Source organism: Desmodus rotundus, chromosome 6 (genome assembly GCF_022682495.2).
Source record: "Desmodus rotundus isolate HL8 chromosome 6, HLdesRot8A.1, whole genome shotgun sequence".
NCBI classification, from domain to species: domain Eukaryota; kingdom Metazoa; phylum Chordata; class Mammalia; order Chiroptera; family Phyllostomidae; genus Desmodus; species Desmodus rotundus.
Genome location: NC_071392.1, coordinates 80,238,516 through 80,264,560, shown reverse-complemented (window position 1 = coordinate 80,264,560; position 26,045 = coordinate 80,238,516). Strand labels below are relative to the sequence as shown.

The following is a 26,045-nucleotide window of genomic DNA, read 5'->3' as shown; positions in this document are numbered from 1 at the left end:
CCCTGCTCTCCCCGAGCTGGTTTCAGATCTGGACTGGGCACTCCTTGGCAGTCCTCGGGTCAGGGTCTGCCACCCAGGTGTCTGGCCCTGGCTCCTGGGACCCCACCTGGATATGCTCCTGTGGGTCCTGCTGGCCCCACCGGAGCGCTTGGACACCGAGGCACAGAGACCAGCTGGAGGGTTAGCAGAAGCAGTTACTCACACAAGAGCAGAGAAGAGATTGTAAATGGTAAATGGCCTGTCATGACCGTCCCCGTTAGGCCGCCCTGGAGACCTGCCTGAGCCCACGGGAGTGGACCGGACAAGAGCTCGGAGGACCTGGGGCTCGGGAAGGGAAAAGCAGAGGCTGGCGGGTGTGCCGCAACTGAGGAGGAGAAAATCGGGTTAAAGAAAAGAAAAGAGTTATACTCTGTTTACATTTATTTACTTAAAATCACACTTACATGGTGCAATTAAAAATGAAAAATTACACGCTGAAGACCTTTTAAACTGAGGGTTGCTTTTGGAGCATGAGTGTTTGGACTGGTCCTCTAGAACAGCAGTGAGTGGACTTTTTCCGGAAAGGGCCAGATAATGAACTATTTTAGGCTCTGTGGGCCTGTCACGAGTATTCAACCGCTGTGACACACAGCAGCTGCCCAGACCGTGCAGATGAGTGGTGAGCACGGGTGTGTTCCCGCAGAGCTCTATTCACACAAATAGGCGGTGGAGCAGACCGGGCCTGTTTGCCTGCCCCTGTTTTATAAACTGAAATTCAATTAAGCATGAATATGGGGATTATTTAGACCACGAAGTCGTAAATCAAGAGCCACCATCCCCTTGAGGCAGCTTTCCCAAGCTGCACATATCAAAATTGGAAGTCAATGATTTTGCAAATCCAAACCTGAAATCATACAACTCCAATTTCTGGCGAAAGTAGTAAAGGCTCAACAAAGACGGAGAAAACCCCACCCTCCGTGGCTAATGCTGGTTTACTGACCTTCCAGTAAAGAGTATACGAAACCAGGTATTATTCTGAGTGAAGCCTCTTATAGGCAAGTGGCTTTTACATCATTTCCCCAGCCCTGACTGGTGTGGCTCAGTTGGTTGGATGTCATCCTGAAAATCAGAAGGTTGCCGGTTCGATTCCTGGTCAGGGCACATGCCTGGATTATGGGTTCAATCCCCGACATTTTCTTCCCTCCTCTCTCTTTTCTTTAAAAGTAAATAAAATCTTAAAAAAAAAATTGTTTCCCCAGTCCTCTCTTGGATTGCTTTTGACGCACTTTCGACAAATATAATCCTGTTGTGGAAAAATATGTTGAAGTTGTTAGCATTAGAATTGATGTTTCAGTTATTTTTAATGTTCTCGGAGTTTAACAGTCAATGTTAGTGAAGGGTAAAAAATGAACAAATATTATGTGAGTCATTCTAGGGGGAAAAAACTTGTCTGGGATTGGAGATAAGAGTGTAAATTTATGGATGGATGTTTATAATTGTTGTAAATGTTGGAAAATCAAAAGCAAACTGGGTTAAGCCTAAAGAAAATTGACTAACAAAAGTGTAGGCATGATACACAGATTCAAACACCACTGGACCCCATTTCTCTCCATTTCGGCTCTCTGCTCCTTGGATTCCTCATCAGGTGCCACATAGTTATGAGTGGCTGCCGGCAGCTACAGAGCAACATCCTCTAGGTTCAAGGTTAGCGAAGAAGAGAGAACGCCTTGCACCCCGAAGTCCCAGCAGAAGCCTCATCGCAGCTCGTGGCTCTCCCTGGGCTCGTGCCCATTGCTCATCCACAGCCATGGCCAGGGGTGTGCAGCGCTCCCACTGTGCCCACACCCCTGTGCAGAGCAGCCTCCGGGCAGAGTACACTCTGCCTGAAGCACATGACCTGGTTGCTGTGGATCAGGTGCTTTGCAAGAGGAAAACTAAGTGGATTCTGAAAAGCAGAACCAAGAGCCGGGCCTATGGTAATTGGACCATTTCTTCAGAAACCCTGTGGGCCTCATTAGCTCTAGTTATCAGGTGTAATTTGCCCCAGGGCTATCTCTTAGTATATTCCCTCCTGCAATACCCAACTGCCAATTTATCTGACCTCACTGCTGAAAGGTCAAGCTTTCCTGCTTAGCCCACTTCACATGCGAGGATGGTGTGTCTAGTTCAGTGGGGCCATCAGGCATTATCAATGGAGAGACCCAGTGCCTTCCTTCCCCCAAAGTGCCTGCAGCCAGAGCAGGCTGCCTCAAGTTCGAGATGAGGAGCTTTTGTGCGAAAATGTAACAGGAGAGTTTTAACTCCTTCATGTGTCTGAGGAAAAATCACAGGTTTCCAGAGAGACCCCATATTATGAAAACAAATTCCTCTCATTGCTTGAGCTAATTACTACAGCTAGATTTCCGTAACTTGAAACACAAGTGTCATATATGATCACCCGTGAATGCGCTGTGTGTGTACGGTGGACCCCAGGCTGGCGTGTGGGGCGCGGGGAGGAGGATTCCAGCTGGGGAGGGAGGGAGGCTGAGGCCACCAGCTGAGTAGCTAAGGCTATGGGACAGTTGTGGGGTACCACGGTGGCTTTCGGGAGAGAGACGGTGGCAGAGTCAGGCCATGCCGATGAGGGAGGGACCTAAGTCTGCGGAAGTGACTTCTGGGGAGCAGAAAGCGTGGCTCCTCATCTGAGCAGCTGGGGGTGGGTATTACGTGGCAGTAGTGGTGACCACAAGCCGCAGAGAGCGTGCAGGAAGGGCTTGGGCCCAGGACCACGTGAGACAGAGTGTCAGGCCCCCAAGAGAGGTTGGAGATGGAGAGTGAGGAAAATTCTGGAACACTGCACAGACAGGCAAGTGAAGTGGGTAACGAGATCACCTTTCTGCGTGGCCTCCATTGGGTCACAAATCCTGCACCAGGTTACCTCAGGTGGCAGAGGAGTTTCATTGTCCACCTAGGCAAGCGGCAGGAGGGCAAAGCCAGGAAAGGCAAGACCTTCCTGGGGGAAGAGCAGAGTCTTTGCATGAGGAAGCTCCTCCGTGGTCACGCTCTCTGAGCCACCTCCCCTGGAGCCCTATCCTCCCCACCGTCAGACCCACGTGGCCTGCATGGGTCCATCTGGCATGTCCTTGACCCTGCAGGCTGTGGAACCAGACAGTCTGGATTTGAACCTCCATTCCCGCACTTGCTATGAACCTTGGGCAAATAGCCTAACCCATCGGCACCTGAATTTCTCACTCTGCAAAACAAGGATGTGGATGTTTAGTTTGCTGTGAATGTCAGGTAAGGTAATAGAAAAAAGGTGGAGCACAGTGAACATGGGTTAGGTGTTCAGCAAAGTTCAGCTACTTAGAGATCTTTGACTCTTTTCTGACCTTTCCTTTTTTGTCACAGCCCAAATCAGGTCTGTCTCCTCCTTCGTCAAACATCGTACGGTTGGGTTTTTCAGGGCTTCCTCTTGGGCCAGCTCCCACTGACATCAACGCGCGTCCCGCATGTGTTTCCCAAACCTTGAGACCCAGTGCTGCCCATTCCAGAATATTCCACTGTGATGAGTAGCTGAAACTTGGCTTGCTTTCAATTTGCTGAAGTAGGTTTTATCAAAAAATTTTTAATAAAGCCTTTCAAGTGCCTTGTCTGGAATAAGAGCCAGATGATACTTTCCTGGATTTGTCTTTCTAAAAGGTGGGTCATCAGACATTTCTGGGTGTCAACAGAATCAGTCATCTAGGCTTAAAGGCATTTTTTCTCAAGCTGTCACTTGCCCCACCCGTGAGCTTGAGTGGCTGCTCCTATTGCCGGACAGAGGTGTGGCCCTGAGTGGGTCTGCCTAGGGTCATGTGTAGTGTGTGGGGTTTTGACCTCGTGCAGGAAAGATTTCACAACATGAGTCCAGGTGACTATGAGGGTGTATTTATTAAAGTTGGGGAAAGTTTAAGCCCCTCTATGCTAAGCCCCAAGGAAGGGCTTAGCATAGAGGAAGCAAGAGGAGAGCCTGGGCTGGGCTGCCTTAGCTCACTGGGAAGTCAGAGAAAAGGAGGACAGGGGATCGGCCTGGGATGAGCTGCCAGCTGCCTGTTGCCTTAGAGTTTAGGAGATGCAGGCCTGTGAAGAAAGAAGTTGGGGGGAAAAGAAGTGAAAGGGAATGGTGTGGGCTGCTCCCCAGGGGAATAGTGTGCCCTGGGTCCTTTGTCTTGAGGCTTTTTCTCTCTCTTGCAGGTGGGAATCTTAGGGGAGCTCTCAGGGGAGGGTGTCAGTGGAATATTCATCAGTTGTCCAAGTGTTCCCTTTCAGGGTCATTGTCTCCTCTGATTGGTCAGTGCCAGGGCAGGCTGTCTTCAGTCATTGCAGTTGGTTCTGGTGTTGCTCACCTGGGTTTGCTGCTTTTCTGGGCCTGGAGCTGACACACAACTGAGACCTAGATGTTATGTCTGGGGAGAAAATGTTACCCTGGAGGTAAGGTCCTTGTTTTCCCAGTTTTGCTCCCTGCCAGGCACTGAGACCTTCCACCCTAGCGACCTTCTGCACCTGGCTGTAAATTGCTTTGCCATTGTGTTCAGCTATCTGTCTCAGTTTCCCTATTCCACTTGCCAAAGAATTTTCCTAGTTTTTCACTATTCTGTCTCATTTCCCCCTCAGAGGCCTCCATCCCTAAAATCTTTTACCCTGCAGAGGTCACGGTTAAAAAAATTACAATGTAGGTCACATGTTTTGAATATCACACACTCTTATGAAACATGTGTTATAACCACCCTGACAGCTTAAATATTATGGCTTAACATTAGTCATATACAAACATGTAACTCATAATCACCATGAATGTATGCACCCAATCAATATACGTAACAATATTTAAGAAAAGAGTTTGTATCTCTCAGGTCAGCTGAGACCTCCACAGAGTTTGCAGGTGGTGAGAGAGGAGAGTTTCTCTTCAGTCACTGCTTCCTGCTGATAAGGATTGTGGTCCCTGCCTGTTTAGGGTATGGCAGTCTCTTCCTGTCTGATCTAAGAGACACAAGGGAGTAGGATCTGAGACTGGAACAGAAAAGCTGCTAGCTGATTCTTCCAAAGCAGGGGTAGGCTGGAATCCCTGAAGCATCATCATCTTGATATGGAATTGTTGTATCCAACTCAACATCTAGTCCTGACAAGTCAACTCAGCCAAACCATTGAGTCTCATTCCAGGAGGTGGTCTTTTTTAAAACTATAATTTCAAAAAAGAACAGATAAAGTATGTATAGGGGCCTTAGTAGCTTTCCCCTCCATGACAATTTCAACCTCTCCCAAACCATCAGCCAGGGGAAAGGGAAACACCCCCAAGCAACTCCATCCATTCCTGCTTTTTCTTTCCAAATCTCACTTCAACCTCCAACAGTTCCTCCTAGGTGGCCTGGCTTTTTGCAATAGAAACAGACTTCTCCACAAGAGTTTCCAGCAAACCCTATTTAGTAATTCTATAGCTTACCAAACTGAGAAGCTGAATCAGACACCAAGCTTGCTTCATCTTGTAGCCACAGCATTTCCTTAAGCCTGATTTACTAGAAAATCATAGCATTTACAGGTTTATTCACACTCAGGAGGCTGCCATCTCCTCTGTCCTGGGGACTTAATCCTCCAGGCGGGCAGGAAGCAGTTTTCTGGGGCTTAACCAAAGCCAGGCATCAGAACTATCAGAAAAACCGAAGGAGAAGAAAAAAACCCACCTCTGCTGGGTACATCTGCAGCAGGAAACAGGCAATGTAGCAGAACCCTGGAGGCATGCACAGCAGTAGTGACATGAAGGGGCAGAGCCCAGCTCTGGGGGAAAGACCAGACTGGACAAGGGGCATGAAACCCCAGCATGTCCAAAGGGACCCCCCAGGGGGAAGGTCCAAACCAGGCCTGGAAGATCCAGGAAGTGGGTGGAACAGCCTGGCTGTCACCAAGACCCTCGGCCCAGGGGCAGCCGCAGCCAGAGCTTGCCCTGAAAGCTGGTCTTTTTGGTTTTCTATTATAGTGTTAATTGACCCGTGTTCCTCCTAGAGGCTTCCAATTTGTAATAAAGATAAGCTTCCCATTCATTTAGTTTTAGAGCTGGCATTGCTAATTTTGTATGCAAATATTAACCTAGACATTAAAAGAGATGCATTTTGGCCATATTCAGTCAGTCACTTCTAGTTAAATCTTCATCTTCCCATTTTTGTAAGTACTTGCAAGTAAGTAAATGTTTTTCAGTAATTGCATATCGAGCCCTCTCACATGTCTCTGCCTCCCCCTCAAAGATTCTTAGCTGCGTAAGAATGTCTGAGTTGAGCCAGAGGGAGTAAGCGCCCCTCATCCTCAGAGCTGAACCACTGAGTTTAGACTTTTATTTACCCAGAAAAAGGTTTTGTGAAGACCATCAGAAAGCAACCTCAACTGAAAGCCAATGTTAAAAATCAGCTATCCATTTTTTTCCTTCTGTCCTGTCGTAGCTTGGCTTCTTCTCAAACCTTAACCTCTAGATCTACCTTGATGATTTTTAAAAAGACAGATTAAATAAATTCAGCCTCTTACCTTATAACAACAGAGAAGCCTGGAATCCACGGGAACTCGCCCAAGCCCAACTTACACAAACAGAGAAGCTGGCAGGGCACAATGGACCTCTGCAGTACCTAGCACAGTCCTGGTCTGTGACATGGTCCTGGGTGGGATCCAGAACCCCACCATTCTATCCATGATGAGACAGTTCAGGTCACTGCAAGTGAGCCAGCTTGGCTGTACAGGGTCAAGAAGAAATGTCTTATCTGGGGTGCCATATTATGTTGACAGGGTCCTGGCCTTGAGTGGGTCTGACTAGGGTCATATGTAGTGTGTGGATTTTGGACTTTGTGTAGGAAAGATTTCACAACACGAGTCCAGGTGACTATGAGGGTACATTTATTAAAGCTGGGGACAGTAAGACAAGGAAGGGCTTAGCAAAGAGGAAGCAACAGGAGAGCCTACGCTGGGCTGCCTTCCCTCACTGGGAAGTCAGAGAAAAGGGGGCTTTCGGGACAGGTTCAGGGGATCAGCCTGGGCACACTGCCAGCTGCCCATTGCCTTAGAGTTTAGGAGATGCGTGCCTGTGAAGAAAGAAGTGGGGTAGGGAGAAGAAAAGGAAAATAGTGCTGGCTACTCCCCAGAGAGAGAGCACCCACCCCGAGGTCCCTTGTCTTAAGGCTTTTATCTCTCCTGCAGGCAGGAATCTTAGGGGAGGTCTCAGGGGAGGGTTTAAGCAGAATATTCATCAGTTCTCCAGGTGTTCCCTTTCAGGGTCATGGTCTCCTATGATTGGTCAGTGCCAGGGCAGGGTCTTTAGTCATTATAGTTGGTTTGGGCATTGTCCACCTGGTTTTGCTGCTCTGGGGGGCCTGGAGTTGAAATATAATTGAGGCCTAGATATTATCTCCAGGGAGGAAAGGCCAGGGTACAGGAGGTTACTCTGGGGGTAGGGTTCTTGTTTGCCCAGTTTTGCCCCTGCCAGATGCCCTGGTGACCAACTGCACCAGGCTGTAAATTGCTCAGCCATTATGTTCAGCTCTTTGTCTCAGTTTCCCTGTTCCACTTGCCAAGAATTTCCGTAGCCTCTTTTCCTGTCTCACTGCCACACCCTGAGGGGCTGCACCCGCATTTGTTTCCTTGTGCTACGGAGGATCATTAACCTCTCCGCCATTGCTCAAACTTATCAAACTGTAAAACGTTCACTGCAACATCACGCACCTTGGTCTCCTGCAGTACTCACGCAGGGGAAGGGCTGGAGCAGGAGTCTGTCGTCCATCAGCAATCAGGGCGGGGCTTGGAGGCCTCACCCTCCCCAGAGCCAGCCCTGGATCCCTGTGTTTGTCTTTCCCTTATCATTTTGGCAGGTGTTGAGAAGTTGATCTTTCTCTACTAGAGTGACTTCGCTTCTGTTTTATCCTGAAAGGAGGCCCAAAGGAGAAGACCCCAAGGGGCCATGAACGCTGCCATCACCAGCTGTGAGCACCCTGAACCTGTGGTGAGTGCTGGAAAAGAGAGAGGGAAGGGTAAGAAGGGGGCAGGCAGTGAGAAATGAGGAGGCCTGGTGCAGGGTCCCAGCATGGAGCCCTAATGCCCTGATTCATTATTACTGCTAAGGACGATGGCTTACAGATCTAGATGACATTTTAAATTATTAGACAAGCGTGGCAGCTATACTCGGGACCTGCCGTCACTGAGGCAAAGATTCCTCCCTGAGAGCTGACCTCTGAATGAATCACAAAGGAGTGAGGAAAAGGTGGAAAACCCTCTGCTTTACCTTTACACACAGGTTAGTCTCTGTTGAAACTAAATGTTTGTTTTTCAGGCTTCTCAGAAATGATCAGAAGCCCTTTCTGAAGCAAAGCAAAGGGAAGGAGAATGGGAAACAGAGGGAGAGAGAGAGAGAGGGAGGGAGAACTGATATTTACTAAAATCCCCAGGTGCTTTATGTACTTTATTTTGTCCCTTTGAAGTCCATGAAGCAGGCTCTTCGGCTCCCATTTTATAGATGGGGAGCCCGAGGCCCAGAGAAGGAAAGTCAGGGTAACCCAGCTGGAGGCTTGTCTAGCTAGTCCTTGAGCCCCGGCCCCGGCACCTCTCCAACCTATTTTGGCCACTTGAAAATAACAGGAGGAACTGAGTGGAGACCCACTGCTCTTGCCACTGCCCACCATAGGTGGAAAGAGACCCTCCCTCCACACCAGGCCGGGGCTGCAGCCCTAACGAGGCCCAGCCCAGGTGTCTTCGGGACAGGTGCCACCCACGAATCTGGACTCGGCCCTAGAGCTGTCCCCTGGAGCCAGTCTGCCAGACACTGGTCGCTGCTGGCCAGGCTGTGGAAGAGAGGAGGCCTTGGCTCTCTTTTGGAAAATCGTTGGCATGAGAGGGACTCCTGGGAGAATCTCCTCTCTCCTCCTCAGAATACTTTCTGCCGCGACTTCATGGAAGCTAAAAAAACAAAACAGATCTTGGGAAATAAGTCGAAGACCCCATTTTCCGAAGGCTGTGATGTTTTCCACATTTTGGGCTTACCTGAGACCAGTTGGAGAGTGGAGGGCATGGGCCACATACCCGTCTCCTTTTCAGTGGCTCATCTTCTCTTCGTTTTCCTCAAAGCTTCAATTTCAGCACCTGGATCGAGAAGTTACTCTTGGGGGATGTTTTTGGTTTCCTCGTGCATGTTGCTCTGCTAGAAACTTCTAGTGATATAAACCTGGGGAAGATAGCTTCCCGACTCTGAAAGCTTATGGCTTAGCTAGAGAAAAGGCAGGTACAGAGAAATCTTTCTAACACAAGGGAGAAAATGGTTAATGACGTAACAGGGGGGCAAGACATGCTGGGAGTGCAGGGAGGAAAGTCATCTGGGGGTGGACATCGGTGATGGAGGAGGAGACAGTGAGCTCTGGGGAGCAGAGGAACCAGTTGGGAGCACAGGGTGAGCAAAGGCACCGAGCAGGATAATGGAGGCCCCACTTTGGAGAGGCCTGGGTAACCCCATTGGCTAGAGCCAGGCGAATGGGAGTGTTAGCAAATGAACCTCGCTGGGGTCGGCTGGGGGATGGAAGGCTGTGTGGGGTATGGATAGCCTCAAAGGGCAAGGGACCCAACTTCCCCCAAGAACTCCGCACCTTCCCACTGCTGCTGTCCCCGCACCAGTCTCCTCCTGCTCTGCTTGTCGGCACCAGGGGGCTGGAGGGCTGTCCCTGTACGCACAAGGGACAAAAGTGTGGGCAATGGCCCTAGACACCAAAACAGGAGGGCGCTGGTCTCCCACTTACAATGGGACCTTGGACAAGCCTCTCTGTGCCTCAGTCTCTACGTCCGTGAATCGGGGATGATAAGGTGGTGGTGAGAATCAAAAGAGAGGGTGCGCTGGAAGCTGCTTGTAACCTGCAAGGCATGACAAAACAGCAAGGCTCACCAGGCTGCCTCTTTCCGTCAAGCCTCGTGGTGAAGTTACAGCCCACGTGCTAGGTTGGTAAACTCACCTCCATCAGGAAGAGGTGCAGGTGGCCCCTCTTCCTGAAGCAGGGGCGCGTCATTAAGACTTCGTTCTTCCTCCAGAAGGGGGCTTGCAACCTCACATGCACAGCCTTCTCCCTGCAGGGGCTCCCCCGCCCCAGGGACAAAGGTGCTCCCCATAACGGGACAGACTCCGAGGTGGTGCATCTCCTACCGCCCTCTGAGAAGCCCTGCTCTCCAATGTCTCTGGGGTGTCGCTTGTGTCTATGCAGGTCTTTATTGTGCTAACCTTCCCTCTGGGCCACACAGGACCCTTCAGGCACGCTCTGCACCTGCCCCGTCTATGCATGTAAGTGAGGCGAGGTGGTTTACCTGAAAAGCCACTTTGATCAGGCTCTGTGCTTTCGGCAGCCTTGGCCAGTGGGCTTCAGAGAAGTCACACACTCTTATCAGATAGGAAGAACCAGCTGTTCTCAAGGAAGACACGTTTTCCCCAGATCCATATTCTAAATTTTTTTTTTACTTGGACCTCACGCAAGGCCAATTTCCCAGACATTGTTTTAAAGCGGAGGTAGAAGTGGTTTCCATAACCTTCAGAGGGTCCAGGGTGATACCCAGACAGAATATTCAGAGCTCATCATGCTGAGAACAATCTTTGAGTCATTGGCTCTTAATAGGAAAAAAGACAAGAAGGGCCAGGACCAATAGTTCCCCCCTCCCACCCATGCTTCCTTCTCCCCCACCCTCTTGGGAACCCCTCCAGGTCCTGGGGAGGCTGGGAGTGAGCTCGCTGGTAGAACACACGCAGCTATACCAGCCACAGCCCTGTGAGCTCGTGCACAGGTGCACGCTGGATACCACAGGCTCTGTGCTCACTGGGGCCTTCAGGCATCCTTGCACCACCCCAGATTTAGGTGGGGAGACGGAGGCTGGGAGAGGGGAGGTGATGCCCCTATGACCACCCCCCCAGCAGGGCGCTGAGAGACCACGTCTGCCCGACCTCAAACGGCACGCTCTGTTGCTCTGTAACCTTCCCAGAATCGACCACCAACCCGACTGATCTCTCAGTCCCTCTTTCCTTCTTCCTCTCCTCTTTTTCACAGCCCGTTTTTAACCTTTGTTGCCCTCACTGGTTCCTGCCTACTTTCACTAAACCCTCACCAAAAGTGGTCAGGGGTCCCGAGTTCCCTGCAGCACCCTCCTGTCTCACTTTGGTTCGGCTTTGACCTCCTTCGGCAAAAACAACCTTTCGTGTGCAACCCAAGTGCCAAGCAGCATCCTTCTTTTCAGAAATCTAAATAGATGAGCATGGTGTTTCAAAAGAGGTCCAACCAGTTAGGGATTTTTAAAAAATCAATGAGAAAAATTCTCAATAGTCATGAACTTATACATTCATTCATTTACTTCATCAGTCAACAGATACTTATATGAGCGCTAACTATATGCTACAGATAGAGATGTTATGGGGCTTCATGGTCTTTTGGACAAAGAAACGTGATTTCAGTGAGGCATGTTGGGGCCATGGTTTTGTAGGAGCCTCTGAGGAGGGGAGACCTAATCTAGTCTGAGGCCAGGGTGGGGTGAAATCAGGGGAGGCTTCCTGGAGTAGGTGAGGGATGCATGCTTCCAGCCATCACTAAATAGGTGAGTGGAAGTAAAAATCTTACATCTGTGTTTTAGGACATAGATACTAGATTAGTGAGCAAATGCCCTTCAGAATCCCAGGAACGAGCTGTGCTTGCAGATCAGCCAGCCCACCGTCAGCAAGCCTCACCACAGTCCTGTTTAACACCCTGCAGTGCACGAGACAGCCCCACCCCACACACAGTCACACAGACACACACACACCCTACAATACACCATGACAATGGATTTTCCTGCCCAAATGTCAGTGGTGCTGAGGGTGAGAAACCCTGTCTCAGAATAAAGGTCCCTAGGGACCAGTGATGTCCTCGAGGTGGTAGAGGACAACTGTCCAGTTCTTGATCTGGTGGCTTTCTTGCCTCTCTTCACTTCTAACAAATGGGAATCCCCTCTCCATCTCCTCCTCCCACTTCTTCAGAAGGCAGCCACAGTGCCCGGGGCCCACAACTCGTTCAGGGGCCCACGAAAATGGTTTCCTTTCTTTGAAAATGAGAAGAAAACAATAGAACTTTTATATCCAAGACAAGGTTTTATTGTATAATCATAAGTTTGTCTTTATACAAGTGCGGTCACAAAATATATGTGTTGTTTATGGAAGAAGGGGCGCATAGGGTCGAGTTGTGCAGCGCCCACGAGGGTCATAACGCAGCCCTGGTTCAGAATCATTTTCTGACGCGGTGCTGAGGGAAAGGGTGCTTGCGCAGAGGTGGGTGTGGAAGCTCTCTCTGGAACGTTCTCCAGGAGAGGGCTGCAATGCCTCAGGGCAGCGCTGGCCGTGCCCCGGTGCAGACCGTGCGCTCTGCGGTCCAGCCAGGACCCAGGACCCAGGACCCTGCTGGGGCACACCAGCTAGAGTCGCCTGACTGGTATGCTGGTGGCCTGGCCACCTTCTGGCCACAGCAGGGACATTGTTCTCATGCTCCTGCCACCCACAGCTACACACTCAGACATCAGCCCTAGGCACACGTTTAAAGCCTTTGAAAGACCAGAAGCTCTTTGTAATTATAACAGTTAATAATCATTGGGCAAGACACTGTGCCAGGCACAGGACTGCGTGCTTCCTACTCCATGTTTTCCCGCTTTATTGAGATGTCATGGACACATAACAATGTATAAGTTTAAGGTGTACAGTGTGTTAACCTGTTACACACATATTGCAAAATGATCGTCAACTTAAGATTGGCTAACACCTGCGTCACATCACGTAATCGCCATCTCCTTTCTGTGGTGAGAACACTTATCTGCTCTCTTCGCAACGTTGTGAGTTTATAATACAGTGTTAGTAACTATAATCACTATGCGGTATATTAGATCCCAGAACTTACTCATCTTGTAATATCTGTTTGCACCCTTTGACCCAAATCTCCTCATTTCTTCATGCTTTCATTTAGTTTTCTCCACTATCTATGTAGGTGTTAACGACATTTCTGTTCTATGAGTCAGAAATTTGAGGCTTAGAAATATTGGCAATTTGCTCAAGGTCGGTAAGTTATGCAGCCAGTAGGTTGGAGGGGGGGTTAGAATTCATCGTTAATGTTGGTGAAACTGGTACGAGGAATGTAAGTTGGCTGTTGCCCCAGGGCAGCCTGTGCGCACTGCACTCATTCGTGTTTGTGTGTAACACCCACTCACTCACCACCCATTCAGTCTACACTGGGCACAAGGACCACGGGAACAACAGACATGAGCGAGACACATCAATGCATTCTAGGAACGCACAGCCCGGCAGGAGGGATGGATGAGGAACTGTCCGTCAAAATAAACGTGCTGCGACCATGGCTTCGGCAGATGTCAACACAGGGCCTGGGGGCAGCTGCACCATTCTGGGACCAGAATCCCCCTTCTCCTGACTGGCTGGGAGGAAAGCCTGCCCATTTTCTGACCTTAGGGGTGACTCCCATCCCTTCCTGCACAAAGCTTCCTCTCTGCCAGGGCTTTGGGCACGGCATCCACTCCTCTGGCATGCGCCCAGACTTCGTAGGGAGGCCCTGCTGCAGAGGTGTAATACCAAAAACCATCGGTCTTTTGAGTCTGGACCTAGATAGGAATCCCAAGCTGGCCAATGGTCTTCCTTGTCTCATTGTCTCTTGCCCCTGAAAGGATGTCCATCTGCATGGTTGAAATCAGGAAGTCCACTTGATCCCTTTTGAAATGCCCAGACGTGTCCTTCTCTTGTTCCAAACAGAAGGGTGAAGGTGTTCTCATCTTCCACGATGCTGGTCAAGGCAAGAAGAAGGAGGGCCAGCACGGGAGTCCCAGCAGCAGCCACCTGGCCTATGGCATCTTGGACATCCCACCATGGTATCTCTGCGTCTTCTTGGGGATCCAGGTAATGCCACCCAGCAAGCACTGGGTCCAAAGAGGCTCTGCCTCAAAAGCCACATCAATCTACACCCTGGTCAAAGTGGCCAATATCTACACTTCAGTTGTGGGTACTCTTGCCTTCCATGTATAATAGTGTACCTCCAGGGGAACTCAAGGCTTCCTAGGTCTCTCTCTGTCCAGGAGTTTGGGGGTGATAGAATGAATTAGGGAGGCTTCTCTCTCATGCTCAGCTGATAGGTTATACTAAAGACACTGACTGGGACTTTTTTTTTTTTTAAGATACTAACTTTAATTTATTTGACTGGCAACAGCTAAACAGTTTGATAATCAATGCTTGGGAAATTTGGGGAAACACACACTTTCAAACACTTTTGTTGGAACGTTATTTGGTACAACCTTTCTAGATGACGATTTGGTGATTTCTATCAACAAGTAAGACACATACAAAATCTGTCCAGAAGGTATCCAGCCATGTAATATGAAAAATAGGCATTTTTTGAAGAAGAACACAAGAAACAATGTACATAGGACAATGATGCCTTGGTCCCCTTCAAAGTAGGCACCTTGGGACCTCACACAGTTCTCCCAATCTCCATCAGCTGCCCCATCGTATTTTCCTGAGTCTCATTAATGGTCTGAAATCTTTTCCCTTTCAAAGGTGATTTTAGTTTTGAGAAAAGCAAGAAGTCACAGGGCACCCAATGTGGGCTGTAGGGGAGCTGAGTCACCTGGGTGATTTGATGTTTCACGAAAAAACTCTGCATGAGATGTGATGCATGAGCGGGTGTATTGTCGTGATGAAGCTTCCAATCACCAATTGCCCATAGTTGTGGTCTTCTGTATCTTCTGAATACTTTCTGTGAAGGAATGTTCAAGACTAACACAAAATGTGATGCAGATTTGTTGTTGTACTCACTCAGCCATTGTGAATGCGACGGCCACACAGTTCACATGCTCACTCAGCAGCGTCTACCGCCCTCACTGACTAGTACAGTGAAGTCATCATTGTTCACACGTGCGCATTCCAGTCCGCTCTCCTTGGCTGCCAGGTCACATCGATGTCATGCAAACTGTTCTTGTTATATTGACAATGACTGGACTTTTTCCGGACAGACCTCCTCCCTTTAACCCAAGCCCCAGTGCTTCAGAATTTCTGTGAGGACATGTTGAAAAGACTTGTTAAGATAAGTACAAAGCTGTTCTTATAGCATTATTGATAATAGTAAAATAAAAATCACACAACAATCAAAACCCTAGAATCAACTAAAATATCCATCATTGGGAACCAATTAAATCAATTTTGATAAAACCTAATGAATCACTTTTTTATGCAGCTGTTAAAAACAGAAATATATATTTACCCTGAAGTTAGGGAATGTTCTCCAAGATATAGTAAGTGAAAAAGCTAAGTAAATAACCATGTGTAATTGTGATCTTTTTTGTATTAAAAACAAACAAAAAAGAGGCTGATAGAAATAAGTATATGTAATAATTTTGTATGTTTTGAAGGATTCACAAGAAACTAGTAAAGGTATTTAACCTTTGGATGAAGAACTAGGAAAAGGAGGGTAGCTTTCAATTTTAACTTTTTATTGTGTAATTTTTTATAGCGTGAATTTTCTAATCTCATAGATGTGTTTCTTTTAATTTTACAAATCGTTCCATCTGGAATATTGGGGAAGGGATATACATTTTGTTTGCTTTTCTGTGTTTTTCTATAAAATAAGAACAGCAAATGTCACACTATTTTTACAATATTATGAGCTAATAAAATGGATAAGGTAGATATTTAATCACGAAAGGATGTTGAATTTTGTCAAATGCTTTTCTGCATCTATTGAGATAATCATAGGATTTTTAGCCTTTATTTTATTAATGTAGTGTAACACATTTATCGATTTGTGCATGTTGAACAATCCCTGCGTTCCAGGGATAAATCCCACTTGGTCATGGTGTATGATCCCTTTCTTTTTGGTGCCAATTTTAAGTAGTTTTATTAAAGACCTCACATTTTCCACGTTATAGTACAGGCTTATGAAGTGCATTATTTCCTCTCCCTGTGCGCACAGTCCACATTCAAGTATCAAGAATGCCAAGTTATTTAACTATGCAACAGCTCGACTTCTAAAACTGCCATGGAATTTGTTCCAGATTTGGGTCCTTTAATATTTTGCACGGAACAATGCCAAATCTCTGCTCCAGGCTGTCTTAGTCAGCCTCTGACGGTGGGCCCAGCGGAGGCACCGCGAGATGTAGGGGCCCCACCACCAGGGAAGCCCCAGGAATTCCTCTGGCGTGCCTCCTGCACTCTGCTACAGCCTGGTCATGATGGGGCTGCAGGCCTTTTCCGGCTCTTGCTGCTGATGGTCCGATTCTCCCTTTTCTGCAGTCTGGTTCTCAGCAAGCCAGTTGATGACTTCATTGCACTTATCAAGAGTCTGCTGTCTGTCCTCATCATTGATTTTGCCTTGAAGTTTTTCATCGTCAACAGTTGTTTCCATGCTGAACGTGTAGGGTTCAATATCACCCTTTGAATGTACTATTCAATTCCATTTGCTAGTATTTTGCTGAGAATTTTTGCATCTGTATTCATCAAGGATATTGGCCTATGGTTTTTTCTCGTAGTGTCCTTATCTGGCTTTGGTATCAGGGTTATATACTAGCTCCATAAAATGAGTTTGGGAGTGTTCCCTCCTCTTCAATTTTTTGGAAGAGTTTGGGAAGGATTGGCGTTAATTCTTCTTTAAATGTTTGGTAGAATTCACCAGTGAAAATATCTGGTCCTGAACTTTTCTTGTTGGGAGATTTTTATTACTGATTCAAAAGTTTCACTTATTGGTCTGTTTAGGTTTTCTGTTTCTTCATGATTTGGTCTTGGTAAGTTGTATGTTTCTAGGAATTTATCCATTTCTTTTAGGTTATCCAATTTGTGTCTTATGGTACTTCCTATTTCTTTGTATCCATTGTAATGACTCCTCTTTAATTTCTGATTTTCTTTTTTTTTCTTTTAAAGATTTTATTTATTCATTTTTAGAGGGAGGGGAAGTGAGGGAGAAAGAGAGGGAGAGAAACATCAATGTGTGGTTGCCTCTCAAGTGTCCCCCTACTGGGGACCTGGCCCGCAACCCAGGCATGTGCCCTGACTGGCAATCAAACCAGTGACCCTTTGGTTCGCAGGCTGGCACTCAATCCACTGAGCCACACCAGCCAGGGCTGATTTTATTTCTTTGTGTTGTCTCTTTTTTCTTAGTCTAGCTAAGTTTTTTTTTTTTCTTGTCTTTTCAAAAACACAGCTCTCAGTTTTGTTGATCTTTTCTATTGCTTTTCTGGTGTCTTTACTTTTTCTCTGATTTAAAATTTTTCTTCCTTATTCTAACTTTGGGTTTAGTTTGTCCTTTTTCTAGTTCCTTTGAGGTATAATTTTAATCTTCTTAAATTTGCCAAGGCTGTTTTGTGACTCAGCATATGATCTATTCTAAAGAATGTGTTTGAGTCTTCCCAGTCAATGGTCTTGCTCTTACCTTGTGCCTTGTTTTAATAACGAGCTTCTCACCTTATTCTTGTTCGTTTTTTGTTTTTAAGATTTTATTTATTATTTATTTTTAAAGAGAGGGGAAGGGAAAGAGAGAGGGAGAGAAACATCAATGTGTGTTGCCCCTCACACACCCTGTACTGGGGACCTGGCTGCAACCCAGGCATGTGCCCTGACTGGGAATCGAACTGGCAACTCTATGGTCCTCAGCCCACGCTCAATCCACTGAGCCACACCAGCCAGGGCACCTTGTTCTTAAAGCTCCCTCCTTGGTTCCTGTTATGTCCTCCTGTTCTGTGTTCCTGCCTTGGTTTCCTACCCAGGATACCAGTTTCTGGCACTAGAGTCCCACCTTTCAACCCCAGACTGTCTGGCTATTTCCCTGCCTCTTGTTGCCAGGACTTCCTAGTTCCCGCCCCTTACCTGGATCTCTGCCTATCACTCACCACCAGGCTCCTCTGAGACCAAAGGTGGAGCTCTTGCCTCTGGCAGTAAAACTGGGAATAAAGATGGAGCCAGCAGCCACAGCAGGCACATGCCTGTCTATTTGCTCTCCTCTGCCCACAGCACTTCCTCACGGCCCTGGGGGGGCTCGTGGCAGTGCCGCTCATCCTGGCCAAGGACCTGTGCCTGCAGCATGACCCCCTCACCCAGAGCTACCTCATCAGCACCATTTTCTTCGTCTCCGGCATCTGCACTCTCCTGCAAGTGTTTTTAGGAGTCAGGTAGGTACAACATCTCTGCATGGATTCTGAGGTGTGCTCAGAATCCACGAGGTGTGCTTGGGTTGTAGCCAGAAAGGTGGTTAGGAAGCTGGTGGGGCATGATAGAGGGAGCACAGGGCTAGGAGTCAGAGCCTGAATTCGAGTCCTAGCTCCACCACTTACTGTCCATATTAACTAGGAGTCTTGATTCAAGTAACATGAATCCAGGTTAGCTTACGCAAAATCGTTCTTTATTAACTTAGAAGATCAAGCCAAGGGAAAGGCAGGGTGCATCATACATCGGGAACATGTTGAACCAGAGACTCAGATGCTACTGGGGCTTTCTCTGCATCTCTTGTCTCCACTTAGATATGCCCCTAATATTGGCGAGCCCCAGGCTAAGAGTACAAATAGAGACCCACACATCCTGTGTCTAAGAACTGGGGAGTTATAAGCCAAGCTTACAAACTCTTAAGTAAAATATGTTCTGACCATCTTACCTGGGAGGCCAGATGTGAGTTTAGAATTCTCTGACTCCTCAAAGTTCTACTTTGGATCCTGGGGGTGGGGGCAGCCCCCAGCCTGTGGCCTTCCCCCTCCTCTTCCCTCCCTGCTGTCTGCTCCAGATCGCAAATGGTCTTAATGCATGAATGTGGGCATGCCAAGCTGCACCTCGAAGTTCCATCCACACACCCCTGCCCCCTACCAGGTTCCCCAAACAGCTGCCCCCGGCCATCCTTTGGGCCTAGGGTGTGCACACATGCCTCGTCATCTGTCTTCAGCAGGACACACCTGGGAAAGGGGCCCAGGCAGGATCTGGAAGAGGCTCAGGGCCACTTGGGCAGAGAATTCTTGGGACTCAAAGAGGAAGGGCGCATGGACTGAGGTGGGCATGTCTCCTTGACCCTGCAGACACCTCCCTGGAGGAGGCCAGAGTGAGGCCCTCTAGAACATTGAGCTAAGTGCCGGGGGCTCCCCTTTCCTATGTGAGGGCGGGGCTGTCTCTTCATCACCCTGCTGGGGCCTGTTCTCACAGACAGGCTTCCTGCTCCAGCTGTGGACAGGGCCACTGGCAGTGACCCCCTAAAGCAAGCAAGTGGGGCTCTGGCTGGCCTCACATCGTACAATTCCAGGGAAGAGCTCTGATTGGCACAGTTTAGGCCAAATGCCCAGCCCTGGACCTACCACGGGAGCAAATGCAGCAACTCTCATTCAGGAAGGTTTCCTGATGAAACAGGAAAGACGAATTCTGTTCTGAGTAAACAAGGCAATAGACATTCGCTGAGCCAGATCTGTGGTCTGGCACCTGTCAAAGCAGGCAAATGATGACATGTGCCCTGCTCCCTCACAGTAGCATTGAGATAGCAATTGGTATAATGACTGTAATTCCTTTTTTTAAACCATCAAGTCCTTTATGTCTGTCTACGTATAGACTGCTCCATTCTGTCTGATATAATGGAGTCCTTGCTCTGGAGCTGGCCTGGACGGAACTGGGAAGGAAGCCTGCAAAATATGTCTTTGGAGCCCCCTCCCCCTGATTTCCACATGTTTCTTCACATTCTCCACCTCTGCCCCGAGCCCCTTGAATCCCAAAAACCTGTGGGGGAGGTTACCATCCAGGTACCATCTTCCCAGGAAATGCCTTCCTGCAGCTCCTCCAGGTCTCTCCTAGTGAATCGGCTGGTCCCGTGTCTTCTTCCTTTAACACTGATTTAGCATCTACTCCAAGGACAACCTGAAGAGTATACAGACTCAGGTGTCCTCATTAAGAAAAAGGACACAAAATCATGAATGTAAAATCACGTGCCAAAAAAAGAGAATATTCACAGAATAAAAAGAAAAATAAGAACACATTACACAATTTTTAAAAAGGAGGTAAATATCACAAATGCCACAGGTTCCAAATACAGCCTGATATCTTTTATTATTTAATTTTCCCGCAGTTCACTATAAGGCTTTCCCCCCCAACATTTTACGATTGCACACTCTTCGATCACCCCTTCATTTTACAGCGAGAAGGAAAGATTATTCAGTTATTCCCCAGCACTGGCTGCTCCCGATTTGTTTATTATTACTGAGAATTGGCGTGTGTTAGCACGCCTCACCCACAGACCATAGCATGGGATAGATTTCTGTTCTTCGGATACGGGCACTCTGATAAATTCTATTGTACTTGATTCCTAAGAAAACAATTCAAATGCATGCTGCGTTTACAATTGTGCTTGCTGCCTTGTTAAGGGTATTCCTGATAGGAGAAATCTTCCATTTTCCCTGGGCATCAATGAGAACCAAACCTTCTCTGGCAATTCAGCATATTGTCAAATTTTCCACAGGCTTGCTTCTGGCTTCGCACGTTGCAAACCTGCTTTCTCATCCACCAATCACACACGTCCAGTGCCAGGTGCTATAGGACACATTTAGATCATGGTGTGGCCTCTGGTCCTGCACCTCCGTGTCATGAGGGAGAGTGGGCTGGCACTGTGATTACCCAAGATAGCTAGCGATGAATTAACTTCTGATTCATGGGAATTTTAGTGGTCTCAACCACATGAATATGTCCCACTACATTCAAACTAAATTTACCCGGGCTCACCTTCCACTTAGCCGGGTCCTAAAAGTGCCATCGGATTCGAGGCGTGGAGTTAGAGCAGTGGCGGTGGAAAGAGACAGTAGTGGTAGCCAGTTTGACTGAAACCTTTTACTTTTGCAAATTTTGCGAAGGCGTGTGGCTCGTGAGCACGTTGGCCCCTCTTTGGGCGTTAGAATGAGCCGTGCAGGTGAGGGCCCTCACTGTACTCCTGGTTTTGACCTACTCTCTGCCAGACCTGTCTCACGAGAAAATGACTTGATGGGGAAAGTTGATATCCATTTATTCTCTAGCAGTTGTCTGAATCAAGCCATACAGATGCAGACCCGCACGGGGCTGGTGCATCGTTTTCAGGACGGGCTGACTGTAGCCAGCATCCAGGTGCGCATGCTCATTCCCAGCGCGGCCTCTTTGCAGAAGTCAAACACGGGCACTTACCAGCACGCTTCCTTCTCAAGCCATTTCTGGGAGAGATAACAATGATTGAATTCTCCCGTTCTCTGGAGAGGACTGGAAGACTGGTGTCTACATCTTTGGCAGGTTATTCTCCATCTTCCCTCTTCCTTCTTCTCACACCATCTCTGTCAGCTCAGGTTTCTTCCACATCCCCCACACCGGACACAACGAGGTACAGGGTTTGGGCCGGGCATCCTACAGCTCAGGTGCATCCCACACATGTACCAGAAAAGTGCATAAAAGAAAAATTAGAAATGCAAAAATATGTCTATCCATCATCTAATTATCTACCTCTCTAACTATTTAAAGAGTACTGACAAGAAGTTATGAGAAAGAAATGGGGAAGCCTAACAAAAAGGCGCGGGGGGGCAGGTAGGATGGAGAGAAAAGGTTGGAAAACAGAACTGGAAGATCTGAGAACGGCATAATGAATAACTTATTGATACATTTTGTGAACCTAAAGGTAGGACATGATCAAACACTGAAATACAGGGAGAAATTCATCTTGAACGTGAAAGGTATTAGCCATTACAAAAAGCCAGCAAGTCCATGTATCGCATTACCCTAAACATGTAAGATTATCTCAAAAGACTGACATGAAAAGAATTAGAAAAGTGTTTATCTACTTGAAAATTTTTAAAAAACTTCCTTAAAAATGTCTCAACTGGGGACAAATTCCTGCATATAATAACAGAAAACATTTTTTAAAAATGTAAATAAACCTCATAATTATAAGAATTCTTACATTCCGGCAGTATGCAAATTCTATATAATGAGCAGTAGACAACTTATACACAGGGAAAAACAGACAAAATCCCACGAATGAGTCCACGTATTTCATGGCTAATGAAATGCAAATTCACATTTATTAGAGCTTCATTACATACCTATGAAACTTTAAAAAAAGTGAAATGATGAAATCCAATGTTGGCTGGTTTTCTGCGGCCCCAGGCTCAGCGCCAGAGGGATGGAATGAGAAGTAAGCACTCCCCGCCCTCGCAGAGCCCGGGAATCCGAAGTGGCTGAGGCGGTGGTGGCAGGCCAGCGCGGGGAGGGTTTGTCCACAGAGCTGGAAGGTGTTTAAAACAGTCCCTGAGAGCAAGGTACTGCAGGTGGTTGCTTGGCTCGAACACGGGCCAACAGAGAAATGCGTACTTAGAATATAAGTGGGGTCTTGGTCTCACTCACCGTGGTGTCCCCAATACCAAGGCACCTAACGCCTGCTACCTAGCAGGTTCTCAAAAAACACTTGTTGAATGAATGAAATTATAGCAAAAAAAAATTCTCTTATTATGTACTCTCTGGTTATACCCACATGCAGAGATTTATATGTTTATTTTAAAAGCTCAAACAGGATTTGGCAATAAGTACAGCACATTTCCTGTTCTGCCAGGAGACTTAGAGTCATAGTTTTTAAGTGAAAACACATTATTCACACCTTCCCTACCACCACCCGCATGCTCCTGCCTTGCGTGTGCTGTGTAGTCCATTCCCCTTTGGAGACCTGTGGCTCTAGATTTGTGAATCTAGATCAGTTGTTCTCAGCCCTGGCGGCTCAGCAGGAACCCCCAGAGCTTTCCACCCTCCCTGTGCCTGGGAGCTCTCCGGAACCACAGGCTGCCGCATCTGAACCAGGCACCGCTGATTCCAATGCTTGGCCAGGCTACACGGGCCACTTAGCGAATCTCTTTCATAAACTTTTCATAAACTTGCTACCCTCATTTCACAAAATGTGTTCGGTCATTCTCCAGAGCAACTCTTTCAGATGTTTCCAGGAAATCTTGAGTTCAAAAACACCCCTCTAGTATTGGGTTTAAAAAAAAAAATGCATCTGAACTGGGTGTGTGCCACGGTGCCCAATGCAATCAAGGTCTTGGGGTCCCTCGGTCCACTCCCCACCCCCACGTCAGAACGTCCAAGGGCGGGCAGACTAGGTGTGCCTCCATAGTAAGAGGGGATCACTGGAGGTGGACTTTTCAGGCCGTGTGCACCTCGGAGGGAAGACAGGTCTGTAGGCTCAGCTAGAGATTCTCATGGAAGCCAGAGGGACACGCTGAGCAGGGGGAGGAGGAGGAGGACCAGGGTGGGGAGCACACTCTGCTAACTGACCTCAAACCTGTTCTGTCATGTGATAAAAAGGAGCCTGCAGGTGGAGGCCTGGGACTGAGGTTCATTTCTGGAGATGTGTGGGAATCTGGTGGCAATGCAGGTGTCAGGCTGTGCCTCCCCTGTTGGCGGGAACACGTCCCCCGTGTGAGCTTTGCCTTGGTCTCGGGGCCTGGGGAAGGTCTGCTGGGACGGGGCAGACCGTGGCACCCATGAAGCAAGTTCACTGAGCTCTGTGCTGTCTCTGAATTATTCCCCGGGGCCTGTCTGCTCCTGGGCTTGCATCTCCCAGATGGGGGTTAGGTCTGCTGGCCTTTCACCTGCCCACCTCTCCTACCTGCCCAAGGGTCGGCAGGGCTCGAGGGTCTGAGTGGAGGCTTCGCAGGAACTCCGTGTGTACGGAGAACAGCAAGTATCCTGTGCTGCCTCTAAGCCCAGCTAGGACGCGGGATTAGGAGGCCCCTACTTGAGGGTGGTGACAGACCGGTGCTGAAGGACTCTGTGGGTAACTGTGTTCTTCCCCTCCTCCAGGCTGCCCATTCTCCAGGGAGGGACATTTGCTTTTCTGGCACCCTCCCTGGCCATGCTGTCTCTTCCTGCCTGGAAGTGTCCCGAGTGGACACTCAACGCCAGCCAGGTGAACACCAGCTCTCCTGAATTCACCGAGGAATGGCAGAAGAGGATCCGAGAGGTAACGGGACACGAGGGTGGGCGGGGTGGGTGTGTGCGTGGAGTGGAGGGATACTCAAGGGGTGGGGGGGCTACTGTGTTGATTCACTTGTTCAGCATTCATTGTTCAGGTCACCACTGGGCAGGAACCTGGACGGTAAGACACTGCTGCAGATAAAGCAGTGTGTCGATATGCAGGACTGGGTGGGAGGGAGAGACCAAAGTATTCCCATCAGTAAATAAAAAGGGGGAATTTCAGGGAGTTACTGTGCCATGAAGAGAATCAAGCAGGGTGATGAGCGGGGATGGATTGGGGCTGCCGGGGTGGAAAAGATGGAGGGGATGTTAGGTTTGCTTGGAAACACTCCCACATTTCAAGGAGGAAGAGCACGGGCATTCTCCATGCCAGTCCCAGGAGGCAGAGAGGTTTTTAATTAAGTCATCAAGTGTCATTGTGGACGCCAACCATGTGCTAAGTGCTAGGACTGCAAAGAGACGAGGAGACACGTCACAGCGATCGATGGTGATGATGATGATGATGGTGATGGTGATGGTGATGGTGATGGTGATGGTGGAGATGATAATAGGAGCAGACTGCAGTAGCTAAGCTCTTAGAGCTTTCCAGACATTTTGCTGCAGGTTTTTCATTGATGCACAAGTGCCATGCTGCCTGTATCCACAGTGGGCTCCGACTGAGGGGAAAACCATGGTGCAGGACCAGGTCTGGCTCAGTACCGCTCTGGCAGTACTGCCCACTGCTGTCTGCCCAGTCTGCCCGCTTGGGCCAGCGGGGCCCCTGTGCTTATCTGCTGGGAAACCTGACCCTTAATTCAGTTGCATCATCAGGGCCAAGGGACTGGTTGGCCTTAATGTACGAGGGGGGACTCAAAAAAACCCAGAATTATTGATAAAAAATAGTGTATTTATTCTCACTTGTTTAAACTTCGGTCACCTTCAAAGTACTCTCCATGGGATGCAATACATCTATCGAGACTCTTTTTCCCACTGCTCAGAACAGTTTTTGAACTCGTCAATGTGGATGCTTTTCAGTGCTTCTGCCATTTTTTTGTTCCGCCTCTTTGACATCGGCAAACGTTTCCCTTGGTGGACTTTTTTCATCCAGGGAAACAAAACAAAAGTCACTCCGGTAGAGACTGGGTGAACAGGGAGGGTGGGGCATGGGGGTCATGCCATTTGTGGTCAAAAACTGCTGAAAACTGAGCACGGTGCGGGCCGGTGTGCTCGTAAATCACCCATCATGAAATGGGCAAACAGGTTGGAAGAACCTTCAAAAAAATTCACTGAAGCCGAACACAGCCGCTCACAACAACATCAGCTGGTGCACTGATACAGATGGGCTCCTAGCAGGGGAAGCCTGTACTCCAAAGGGCCGTCCCTCCAGAAGAGAATTCCATTTGTTGTTGCTTTTTTTTTTGCTCCCCCCACCATAGACTCTGAAGTTTGGCCTAGCTCCAGGTTGGCTTATCTCATCAGCAGATAAGGGAGTCACACACTCAAGATTCTGGACGGAGTGTTCAGACACACCCGTAGGGAAAGTAGACTCTACAATCCTCCCTGACATGGGGGTTGAAGGGGCAAGGGTGGCTTGTGGGTGGGGCCCTATATGAAAGAGTACAGGTCACTTGAGATCTCTAGGAAACCCAACCACCTCCCTCCCAGCCGGCCTTAAACACCTAGGCCTGGAGCCAGGCCAGGGGCCACCTCCTCCAGAGCAGGCACGGAAGGACCCAAGCACCACCCGATGAGGGGGCTCCAGTACAAAGTGCGTTCAGACCTGCCTTCGGCACTGCCTCCCCTGGGCTCACTAGAACCAGGCCAAGGACACGCCAGACTCAGAGCAGAGTCTGTTCCCAGGATAACCCCGGGAGCCAAGCTGGCAAGCCTTGGACCAGCAGGGCTCCATCCTGCAGCCCGCCCCGATCCGTGCTCAGTGTCCTAACGCCCCGTGGCTGTGATGACAGTCTCGTCTCCTGTATGTGAAACATTCAGGAGGAGGGGACACGGCACAAGATCCCTGTTCTTGCCCTTATTCGACCAGGGAGAAGGAACAGAATCAACAGAACGTTCC

The 26,045-nt window shown here is 48.4% G+C and overlaps 1 protein-coding gene across 4 annotated transcripts in view; it reads left to right on the top strand.

The window, feature by feature from the left end:
- The window catches only part of LOC112299847 (solute carrier family 23 member 1), a 44,945-nt gene that overhangs the window by 3,252 nt on the left and 15,648 nt on the right, over positions 1-26,045 (top strand). The window contains exons 2-5 of one of the 4 annotated variants that reach the window (XM_045191101.3): positions 7,839-7,969; positions 13,763-13,906; positions 18,002-18,159; positions 23,819-23,978. In XM_045191101.3, coding sequence (XP_045047036.2) covers positions 7,928-7,969; positions 13,763-13,906; positions 18,002-18,159; positions 23,819-23,978 — 504 coding nt within the window. In that variant the 5' untranslated portion in view covers positions 7,839-7,927. Of the gene's footprint in view, positions 1-7,647; positions 7,970-13,762; positions 13,907-18,001; positions 18,160-23,818; positions 23,979-26,045 lie in introns of those variants that run through there. The other 3 variants (XM_045191102.2, XM_045191100.3, XM_045191103.2) reach the window with 3 other exon arrangements.